The 11,103-nt window shown below is 52.0% G+C and overlaps 1 protein-coding gene across 1 annotated transcript; it reads left to right on the top strand.

Annotated features, from left to right (window-relative positions):
* Positions 1-646: 646 nt before the first annotated feature.
* RRP9 (ribosomal RNA processing 9, small subunit (SSU) processome component, homolog (yeast)) lies at positions 647-8,086 on the top strand. The gene is made up of 15 exons (XM_008585026.1): positions 647-789; positions 1,056-1,138; positions 3,776-3,882; positions 4,264-4,331; positions 4,414-4,455; positions 4,740-4,866; positions 5,536-5,660; positions 5,743-5,835; positions 6,286-6,386; positions 6,469-6,603; positions 6,685-6,747; positions 7,018-7,163; positions 7,250-7,329; positions 7,711-7,784; positions 7,914-8,086. The coding sequence occupies exons 1-15, from the start codon at positions 703-705 to the stop codon at positions 8,005-8,007; spliced, it is 1,425 nt and encodes a 474-aa protein (XP_008583248.1). The 5' UTR covers positions 647-702; the 3' UTR covers positions 8,008-8,086.
* The last annotated feature ends 3,017 nt before the right edge of the window (positions 8,087-11,103 follow it).

Below are 11,103 nucleotides of genomic sequence, written 5' to 3'. Positions count from 1 at the left end.
GGGGGGGGGGGGGGGGCGGGGAGGGGAGAATCCCAGCTATTTGGTCACCAGTAGGCTGAGTCACAGGCTGGTGCTGGCAGAGGCTGATGGCCTGTCCCATGTATGGGTGGACACTCCAGCTGAACACATGTAAGGCTAAGGGGGCTGACGCACCCTTATCGTTTCTCGTCTGGCCTGGGGCATGCGGCACATGTCCACCGGTACGGGGACTGCCTCCTTCTCCTCAGGACTGCCTGAATGTTGTCTAGGACCCCCATGTTGTCTAGCGCCAGGCTGGTTTACCCTTGGCCCAGCACCAGACCGGGAAGTCACTCCGGACCGCGGAACCCCGCATCTCTGGCACCCCCCAGTGGCCAAGGGGAGCAAACACAGAGAAGGCCGTCTAGGTCCAACCCCTCCTTAGAAGTCAGCCAGCAGCAGAGCGCACGCGCCGCAGCCTCTGGCCGGAAGTGCCGGGTAGAAGCTGGCTTCCTACTAGAGCTCGAGAAAGGACCCTATAGGCTCTTTAGGGGCGTGGCCACAGCGTCTATCCTATGAGCGCCTGGGGGCGTGACAGAGCCTGCTGAAGGACCCAATGGAGCGGCGGGAGGCGGGGCCCGCTGGGCAGTGGAAGCCTATCCCGGCCAGGGGACTTGTGGTGCGGCAGGGGTTTAGCTGCCACGTGAGTTCTTTAGCGGCTGGTGCTACGCAGACGGTGGCAGCATGTTGGCAACGGCAGCAACTCATAAGCGGGTCAAGCCGGCCTCAGGGGCCGGGGCTGGTGCAGGAGCCGGCAAGCGGCGGCGAAAGGTGAGCATGGCGCTTCCACGGGCCGCGGTCGGTCCTGCTACTGGGACAACAGTCATTCCAACAGTGGGAACCGTGCCCGGGCCTCTCTCCATCCCTTCGCCCGGGACCCCAGCCGGAGTCAGCTTCGTCCCTCCTGGAAAGCCTGGCGCTTTACTCGGGAGCCACCGACTTTCCCAGTCCTGGGGCTCTCGAGGGACCGGAGGGGCCCTAGGTCAGGCTGGGGTAGTCGGGACGTCAGACCAAAGAAAGGACCATATAATCCCCAGGACGACTCTGCGGGGGACAGGGGCAAGTCCAAAGGTGGCGGCAAGATGAATGAGGAAATCTCCAGCGATTCTGAGAGCGAGAGGTGAGCTGTTCTTTTCCACCTAGTGTAAGAGAAAACAGGCCCACGGTGTCCGGAAGACTCAGTGAATCAGTGCAGAGCTCGGCCTAGAACTCAAGACTCTGGCCCTTGGCTCTCAGATCGTGGCTGTTTCCTCCAATATCTGGCCCTGAGAAGTCTCATCTCCTCTATGGAGTCTGTGTAGGGAGGACCCCAGGGCCAGTGGGAGACCATTGAGACTTCCCTGGTTCATGGCAGGGAGGAAAGCACGGGGACCGGCAGGCGAGGGGAGAGGGATGCAAGAAATGCTCCCTAGTTCTTCATTCTGTTTCCCCCCAATTTCCCATTTACTGGTCCCTCCCCACCCGACTTTTTCTTTGGTGGCTGGCAGGTACCGGCATCCAAACCCTTGACCTTGGTGTTACCAACACCATGCTCTAACCACATGAGCCAGCTCCTCTGCCGACTCTTAGCTTGCCAGGCACCGGCTTCACTGTTGGGAGTACAGAGATGAGCAGGCTGGTGAAGAGAGAATGTGTTGTAGGGGGATATGTGTTCTGGGAACGGAGGAGGGACATTTAAATAGGGCCTGGAGAGATGAGGGTCTCTGGTGGAGAGGTAGGGAAGGCATTCAGGGATCAGAGAAAAGTCTGGGATGTAAGTGTGCCAAAATGGGAGGTGGAAAAGATGGAAGGGCAGGTGGTGGCTGTATCCATATTGTGGAGGGCTTTGAATGCCACCCTCGGTTCTTCAGGTGATGGGGGTGGTTGCCAGGTTTCAAAGGGTTGGGCAAGGTGTCAGGCCTGAGCCTGAGGGATGATGGAGGCTCTCATGCTAGGAGTTCTAGTGCCTTCCTTATGAGTTAGCTTTAGAAATCCTTCTTCTAAGATTGAGTATGTGTTCCCTTACTTGCTCACAGAAAGACTTAATATACTTTTCTTAATCCTAAGGTTATTGTGGGTTGGTGTGTGCCAGGCCCTGTGCTAAGCACTTTTAAATATTTTTACAATGTTGTGTTGTGATGTATTAAATACAAAAAAGTGATAAATTGGTGAACCTCTGTGCACCTACCATTTCGATTATGAACTAGAACATTTGCAGAAACTTTGAAGCCCCTACTGTCATTCCTGACTCAAATTAATAATTTCTTTGGTTTTCTTTATTTCTTCATCTTCTTCAAATTAAAAAAAAAAGTTTTCATTCAGGTGTAATTTACATACAGTAACTCACCTTTTTCAGTGTGCAGTTCTGTGAGTTTTGACAAATGCACACAGTCATGTAACTACCACCACCATGAAGATATAAAAGGGTTTCATCACCCTCCAAAATTACCCCCTGCTCCTTACAGTCAGCCCCTCCCCCTCTCCCAGTCCCTGCTAACCACTGTGCCTAGAGTCCTGCCTTTTTCAGAATGCTGTATGCATGGAATTATACAGTGTTTGCTTCCCTTGCTTTTATTTAGAGTTCTGCTTCCTATGTGTAAATCCTTTCACAGGAGATTGATTAGTTTGGGTAAACTTAAGTTGAAGTGTTAACCTTGGTTGTGTAAGGGAGGGGCAGCATCAGCCCTATTGGCCAAAGGCTTGCCTGGCATGGGGCACTCGATGCTCTCTGAGGAATGGTCTGGCCTTGGCTTTCCTGAGAGTTTTCAAGGTCCCTTCTGGGAAAGTTGTGGGCAAGGTTATGGGTGAGTCCTGGAAAACACAGTTGGAGCAACTGGCAGAGACTAGGTATCTGCAGGCCCATGATGCGAGTGAGTGGGCTGCCCTGGATTTTCTGCTTCTGAGTTCCCATGACCCACCTTCCCCTCCTGGGTGTAGGCCAAAGCAGGACCTATCTTTGAGTAAAGGGAGTGCCCTCAGCTGGTCCCAAGACTGGGGAACGGAGGGGAAAGCAGGAATTTCATCAGCACAAGGTCAATGCAAAACCAGTTAAGATTCACCTGGAAACTTATCTTCAGGATAAAGGATGGTGCCGTGACAATGAGTCTAGGGTTATGACAGTCCAGACATGTCTGCCTCTTGGGTCCTTGGATCTGACCCAGACTGGCTGACCCCATGTCTAGGGGTGGTTGTTTTTCTGGGATCTGCCTTTTCTGTCTCTGTGTTGGGTCTCCTGTTTCTGGTATCCCATCTTAGTTTACCCTCTTGTTTGGGGAGCAGATCCTCTATCCTTCTTAAAAAAGGACAAAGGGCCAATTTTGTGGCACCTTGTACATTTGACAGTATCTTCATTTGTCATTGATGCTTCAACTGGGCATGGCATTCCAGAGGCTAGCATTTTCCTTCAGAGTTTTGTGTGTGAGGCTCCTTTGTCTTCTTGTTTTCAGTGTTGCTGTTGAGATATCTGAAGCCATTTTGATTTCTGACCCTTTATGCATGGCCTGATTTTTCTCGAAAGCATGTAGAACCTTCTCTTTCCCCTAGAGTAGAGAGATTTCATAGTGATCTCTTTGAGGTTTGGATATTTTCACCCTTATGCTGGGCACTGGGTGGGGCCTTTTAGTTTGGTAAGTCATATCCTTTAGTTTTCTGCACATGAAATCATTGGCCATGAGGGCTGGCAGGGATGGGGAAGGTTGAGTGGCAGGGAAAGCATCAAGGAGGCACAGGCCTAGGAGGAGTGGGGTGAGCCCCCTTCCTTGACTTCTCCTGCCTGCAGCCTAGCTCCAAGGAAGACTGAGGAGGAGGAGGAGGAGCTGGAGGAGACTGCACAGGAGAAGAAACTGCGCTTGGCCAAGCTCTACCTTGAGCAGCTCAGGCAGCAAGGTGAGCCAGTGGGCAGGCCAGGTGAGGGGCAGGGCCTGTGCCTAAGCCTGCATGCTGCCTGCTGCCTGCTGTGCAGCCCGAGCCACCTGATAGGTGACTGACATAGGTACTCAGCGGGCTGCCAGGTCTGCTGGTGCTGGCCGCCCTGTGGGGGTGGCCAGGAGCTCTGATGGGCCTCCTGGGGCAGGCCAGACCTGCAAGGGGCTTTAGACTGATCGGATAAGTAAAGGCAGGAGGAGACTATCAAACCATCCCTACCTTCTGCTGAGGAAGCCTGAAATTCCCTCAGGGCTCAGCTCTGAGGCTTGGGGTGGGGATGAATTGGGAAGGGAAAAGTAGGATCTCAGCTTTGGTTTACTTGGTCTATTCTGTCCTGCACAGAGGAGGAGAAGGCTGAGGCCCGTGCATTTGAGGAGGACCAGGTGGCAGGACGCCTGAAGGAGGATGTGGTGAGTGTGGAGGGAGGGTTGGGGTGGGAAGGGGTTGGTCTGGTCCTGCTTACAGGACCTCACTCCTCTCCTCTCCATGCAGCTCGAGCAGAGGGGCAGATTGCAGAAGTCGGTGGCAAAGGAGGTGAGAGGGCGTAGCACTTTGGTGTAAGGTTGGAGGGAATTGGAGGCCCCACATGGGTTGGAAGGCAGATGGTCCAGTGGGAGTTCAGGCTGTGAGGGGTCTTTGCTCTAGAACATAGTGGACACTTGGGCAGATAGGGTCAGGTAAAGGTCTGGTCCTTACAGCCTTGGGTCTTGTTTTCCTTCTCTCCAGGGTGGGTTGGGAAGGATGGCATTGGAGGTGGGGGTAGGGGGCGGGTGCCTTCATGCCCCTAGCTGCAGTGACCCAGTCCCCTTTTTGCCCAGATTCAGGCCCCAGCCCCAGGTGACATTCGAATTTTACGGGGCCACCAGCTCTCCATCACATGTTTGGTCATCACCCCTGATGACTTGGCCGTCTTCTCTGCTGCCAAAGACTGCACCATCATTAAGTGTGAGTGAGTGCCTGAGTGTGGCCCCCAGGGGACATCCAGGAGGGCTGGTATGGGAAGAGGGAGTGGCCACAGCAAACTGATCCCTGACAGGGGAAGCCTCTGGAGTCAGGTTTGCTCTCACAGAGGTGCTTTCTGGGTGATAGTGGAAGCTTCTGCCCAACAGGGGGGCTTATGAGCTCCTTGTCCCTGGAGATGACTGAGCAAAGTCAGGGTGATGATAACGAAGGTGGGTGGTTGGACAAGAAGACATTTGCGGAAACCTTCACTGGCTGAGCACTGTCCCCATTCACCCATGGTGTTTTGTTTGTTTGTTTTTGGTTTTGTGGCTGGCCAGTATGGGGTTCTTAACCCTTGACCTTGGTGTTATAACACCATGCTCTAATCAGCTGAGCTAACTGACCAGCCCTGTTAGTAACAGTAAGAACTCACACCATCAGTCTCAAGCACTTTTTCATCTCTTCTCTTCTTTGGACTTTATGGCTGCCCTTTGGGACTATTGTCCCCAGTTAACAGATGGGGAAACTGAGGTGACTTGTCCAGAGGCTCACAGTGGCTGAACCAGGTCCTCTGACCCAAGTCCAGGACTTTTTCCATGCTGCCCCTTGAAGGGGGTTGCCAGCCAGCCCTATCCCCCCACCCCAGTGGCATCTGTCCTTCCCCGGTGGCAGGGAGCGTGGAGAGTGGACGGAAGCTGCATGTGATTCCTCGAGTCAAGAAGGGTGCCGAGGGGCAGCCCCCTGGTCACAGCAGCCATGTCCTCTGCATGGCGATCTCCTCTGACGGCAAGTACCTGGTAAGGCCATGTTGGCTGTGGGGGCAGATGGGAAGTCTGGGTGTACAGTGGGCACCTGTGGCCATTGTCCTTATCCCCACAGGCCTCGGGTGACCGCAGCAAGCTCATTCTCATTTGGGAGGCTCAGAGCTGCCGGCATCTGTACACCTTCACTGGACACCGGGACGCTGTGTCGGTGAGGAGCTAGGCCTTCCTTGGTAGATATTTAGCGAGTTCCTGCTGAGTGGGCCAAGCTTGGTCATGGGCCCTGAGGAGCTAGGCCTTCCTTGGTAGATATTTAGCGAGTTCCTGCTGAGTGGGCCAAGCTTGGTTTCCTGGGTTCCTGTCCTGCACTCTGGGGTAGTGAGTGTTGCTGTAAAGGACATAAATGGGCTGAAGGATGGGGAGGAGACTGGATTGAGCTTGCACAGGGGTCAGGGAGGGCCTTGAGAAGTCTGCATCTGCTCAAGGGAGGGCGGGCATGCTCCTGACAGGACCACATAGAAAGGCTCCACAGAGTGTTCTCTGGAGGAGCTGGCTCCCTGTGCCACATGACTTGCTTTTCAGGAAATTCTCTCTGGGCCTGACCTCTGTCTTGCCTCCTGTAGTCTACGTCCCCTTTTGCCCTCTCTCCTTGCACCCTTAGGGGCTGGCATTCCGCAGAGGCACGCACCAGCTCTACAGCACATCCTATGACCGCTCTGTGAAGGTGTGGAATGTGTCAGAGAACTCCTATGTGGAGACGCTGTGAGTGCATGGGGAGAGGGTGTGTGGATGTGCGTGCACAAGTTCCTGTGTGATGTCTGTCCTACTCTGTCTTGCCTTCCAGCTTCGGGCACCAGGATGCTGTGGCTGCACTGGATGCCCTGAGCCGGGAGTGCTGTGTGACAGCTGGGGGCCGGGATGGGACTGTGCGTGTGTGGAAGATCCCTGAGGAGTCCCAGCTTGTCTTCTATGGCCACCAGTAAGGCTACCTGCCATGCCAGGTGGGTGTTACATGGGCTGGGGGCCGTTGGGCCATGTGGCTCACAGCCCCTTTCTCCAGGGGCTCCATCGACTGCGTCCATCTCATCAACGAGGAGCACATGGTGTCGGGTGCAGATGATGGGTAAGAGCTGCCTTTTCGATGTCTCCGACTGCTGCTACTGCTTCTGAGCACTTGCTGCCTTCCAGGCCCTGAATTTGCCTCATGGAGCTCTCCCCAGTGGGGGAGCTATTGTAACCACCTTTGACAGATGAGTACACTGAGGCTGAGTGTTCAGATGACCTTGTCCATTTGTCCGCATTGCACGGCTGGTGTGTGCACTTGATCGCTCTGCCATGTGCCTTTTTCTCCACCCCCCCTGGCCCCGTCACTGGCTGTACTCCCTGTCTGTAGCTCCGTGGCCTTGTGGGGCCTCTCCAAGAAGCGGCCTCTTGCCCTGCAGCGTGAAGCTCATGGGCTACGGGGGGAGCCGGGCCTGGAGCAGCCCTTCTGGGTGTCGTCAGTGGCAGCCCTACTCAACACAGACGTCGTGGCCACAGGTGGGTATCCTGTGAGGCGGCAGAGGTGGGGGTGGCCACAGGGTGGGCTGGTGCTGGGGTTGCTCACTGTCTCCCTGTCCCCCTAGGCTCCCACAGCTCCAGTGTGCGGCTTTGGCAGTGTGGGGAGGGCTTCCGGCGGCTTGACCTTCTCTGTGACATCCCCCTGGTGAGTGGAGCTTGAATGCTTAGCCTGTCTTTGCCACACTCCTGAGGCCCCAGAGCTCATGGCCCCTGGAATTAGCTCTGTAACATCTTTCTTCCTGACAGAAGTGCGCCTCCTCAGGGTGGAACCAGCTCCTAGCACAGGGCCTGGCAGGAACCCTCTCTCCTCCTTCCTCTCCCTTCTTCCCACATATCCCCTCCTCCGTTCTCCTCCCTGTCCTAGACCCTGCCCTGGGTGCTGGGGTAACCAGGTAACCAGGTAACCAGGTGGCAGTAGGCAGAGCAGAGATTTTACCCAGGCCTAGTAAGGCCAAGCCCTTGACTGATGTTGGGGACTGTGGTGGATAGTTGTTGTGTTTTCTGTGTTTTCCCTCTCTCTCCTCAGGTGGGTTTTATCAACAGCCTCAAGTTCTCCAGTGCTGGGGACTTCCTGGTGGCTGGGGTGGGGCAGGAACACAGGTAAGCAGTGCCCCTCAAGGGATGAGGGTGAGGGGCAAGGTGTGCTGACAGGGCACCTGAGTGAGAATGGGGTTGGAGACTGGGAGTGGGGCTGGGCCAGGTCTTAACTTCTTCTATTGTCCCTGGCAGGCTTGGCCGATGGTGGCGGATCAAAGAGGCTCGGAACTCTGTCTGCATCATTCCACTCCGCAGGGTCCCCATACCCCCAGCGGCTGGCTCCTGACACTCATCTTCCTTATTTAAGTCCTTCCCAGGCCGGGGTCCACACTCTTTGTATTAAAAGCCTCCCCTTTTGGACCTTGTCTCTTGCAGCTTCATGGGGGTGGGGGTGTGGCAGGGATTGTGGTTTGGAAGAGGACTGGGGAGGGACAGAACTCCAACAGTCTCTCAGCTCTGCCCCTCTGCTAGCCTGAGTACTTTACCCATTCCCAAAGAACTTGGGATGGAGACCTCAGCTGCCTCCTGTCTCCTGTCCCTGAGTAGCATGCATGATGAGCTCATTGGGCTAGCTCACCCACATCCTTTGGGCCGATAGGGGTCAGAAGCTGTTTACCCCTCAGCTCAGAAGCCATGGCTTTCCAATTGTGTTTAAGGGCTGGTGCTGGGGTCAGAGCTGAACTGAAGACAGCCAAGCCTGCAAATCAGGCTGCACTGAGTTCCCCACCCAGGCCAGGTCAGGGCTGGAGGGGACAGACTGCTCCTGAAGTGGAGGGGTGGGACTCTGCACTGGTGGGCTTACTGCCTGGGGACAAGGGTCAGAGTTGGGAAGAGCTCTGCCCTTGGTTTGAAAGACAGAGCCAGGCTGCATCACCTGTTACAAGAAGGACCTGCTAGGCAAATGTTTCAAAGGAATGTTTACTTTCCCTGATGTTACCAACTGGGTAATTCACTCCTGCTATTGGGTGAACCGACAAGGGCTGGAGATAAAGTACAGTGAAGACCCCTCCTCTCTGGCAAAATAAGATGGGGGTATTAAGGGAAAGCGCATAGCCCACTGGGCCCAGCAGCTGAGCCTATGAAGGGGTAATGTGGTCTCACAAGGCTCCACTCCTGCTCCCATGCTCATGAGGCCTCCCCCTCAACTGACCTGTGCCTGTGGTTGTCCTCCTGGGGCCAGGAGGTCAGGTTCAGATTGAGCCCCTGAGAATCCTGTTATGGATCACAAGATGTTGGTAGAATTTACTCACTCAAATGTCCTGCCTCAAATTGAGCTCAGCAATAGCATAACCATACCTCCTGGATAACACTGCAGGCAACACGGAAAAGTCCCTGAGCGTGTGAACCCTTTCCTATCGTTACATTCCAGAGAGAAAAAGTTTGAAAAGGGACACCCTTGGAATTGAAAGTGAAAATACTTAATTCTAATCTGTTCAGCTGTGCTCTGTGAGGCTTCTTTACTATAGTTTTTTTTTTTTTTTTTTTTAAAGATGACCAGTAAGGGGATCTTAACCCTTGACTTGGTGTCAGCACCACGCTGTCCCAGGAAAGGCTGTTTTAAATTCAGAAGTTCTTGAGCACAGAAAAGTCTTAGAAAAAGAGTGTCCATATTAGCAGTAGAAGAGTATGAGGAAATGCAAGTAAACCTGGAACTGGAGAAGGACCTTTGAAAGAAAGCAGAGTCATTTGCACAAGAGATGCTCATTGAACAAAACAAGCTAAAGAGACAAAGCCACCTTCTGCTACAGAACTCTGTCCCTGATCCGCTGGGTCACCTGAAAGCTTTAGATGAACACGCAAAGCTCATCCAGCTCCTTGAAGAAGAGAGAATTCAGCATCAGCAAAAGGTCAAAGAATTAGAAGAGTGACTAGAAATGAAATATTCCACAAAGAGATACACAACCTCGAACAGCAACAGGAGCTTCTAGAAGAAGGTAAAAAAGAATTGGAATTAAAATATCAGAATTCTGAGAAGTCCAGAAATTTAAAGCACTCCAGTAAAAGCATTGAGTAGGCTACTATATCTTATTATTAACCTGTGAATCTGTCATGCCCAGTACAAAACCTAGCATATAGTTAATCCAGAACATTTACTGAATGCTGTAGAAAAATACCAAGATTTGTTTTAAAATTCCTTCATTTCTAAGTATTGCAATTCAGTAGAACACACTGTAATCAAATGATTCACAAATATTTATACTTCTTTTTCGGACTTGTTTAGAACCTTTGTGAGCATCACATATAGAATTAAGATACAGAGATATTATTAGCATGGGAAGACTGAAAATTACAGTATATTTTGGGACTTCGGAGATGAGTGTTCCTTTGAGAGTGCATTTTTAAAAAGAATCAAACCCCTTTTTATACTACCCTCAAAAACAAAAAATAAAAAATAAAACAAAAACCACAAAGAACGAAGCAGGCAACTCCATATAGATTACAAGGAGGAGTTATTATTATTATTATTATTATTGTTGATGGATGAATTACTTACAGGAAATGGATTGGATGGAGTATCAATCTGGGTGCTATGCAGCTGCTTCACCTGCAACCCCAGAAGGGAGAAGTTGAAGCTTATAAGGGACTTAGGGACAAAAGTGGAGCTGTGCCAAAGAGAAAGGCTGTGGAAGTGGAAGATTTCCAGGCACCTTGCAGCCACCTCTTGTTGCTTTGCGTTGCTTCACCCCCACGGATTTGTCACTCCACTTCCCCTGGGTGACGGAGATGAAAGGATTACTCAAAGCCCATCTCTTCTGAGCAGTGAGAGGCCCCAAAGTGGTTAATCTCCCTTTGGGATGCTCAAGCGAGAGCCATCCCTTCCTTGGGAAATTAATGCTGAATTGGGGTTCTCTCCCTGCATTTATTTTCCAGACCAGGAAGTTACAGGAAGAGAACAAAGGTGGGGTTATAGTTTAACAGTATAGGCTGGTAACTTTCAGTGAAACAAGCCAGATGACATTCCAGTAAGGCAAGTAAGTGGTCCTATCAACAACAGTTTGATCTAAGCAAACATTCCTTCCTATAGCAATTCTCAGTATTTTTACATAACAATCAGTAACTAGTCTGTCTTTGAGCCAGCAACCTGCTGTGCCACAATCCTTATCTTGCAACAGAGACAACAGTTCTCTTCCTGCATTTATTTTCCAGACCAGGAAGTTACAGGAAGAGAACAAAGGTGGGGTTATAGTTTAACAATATGGTCTGGTAACTTTCAGTGAAACAAGCCAGATGACATTCCAGTAAGGCAAGTAAGTGGTCCTATCAACAACAGTTTGATCTAAGCAAACATTCCTTCCTATAGCAATTCTCAGTATTTTTACATAACAATCAGTAACTAGTCTGTCTTTGAGCGGGCAAGCTGCTGTTCCACAATTCTTATCTT

The sequence above is a fragment of the Galeopterus variegatus genome, unplaced genomic scaffold (assembly GCF_000696425.1).
Source record: "Galeopterus variegatus unplaced genomic scaffold, G_variegatus-3.0.2 Scaffold3424, whole genome shotgun sequence".
Classification (NCBI taxonomy): Eukaryota; Metazoa; Chordata; class Mammalia; order Dermoptera; family Cynocephalidae; genus Galeopterus; species Galeopterus variegatus.
Note: the sequence above shows the minus strand (reverse complement) of the source record. Positions and strands in the feature narration are given on the sequence as shown.

Bases quoted from the DNA above. Each gene is read 5' to 3' on its own strand.
- RRP9 (XM_008585026.1), top strand. From the start codon at position 703: ATGTTGGCAACGGCAGCAACTCATAAGCGGGTCAAGCCGGCCTCAGGG. The intron at 3,883-4,263 runs GTGAGCCAGTGG...TGTCCTGCACAG, and splicing joins TGAGCAGCTCAGGCAGCAAG to AGGAGGAGAAGGCTGAGGCC. The intron at 4,332-4,413 runs GTGAGTGTGGAG...CTCTCCATGCAG, and splicing joins GACGCCTGAAGGAGGATGTG to CTCGAGCAGAGGGGCAGATT.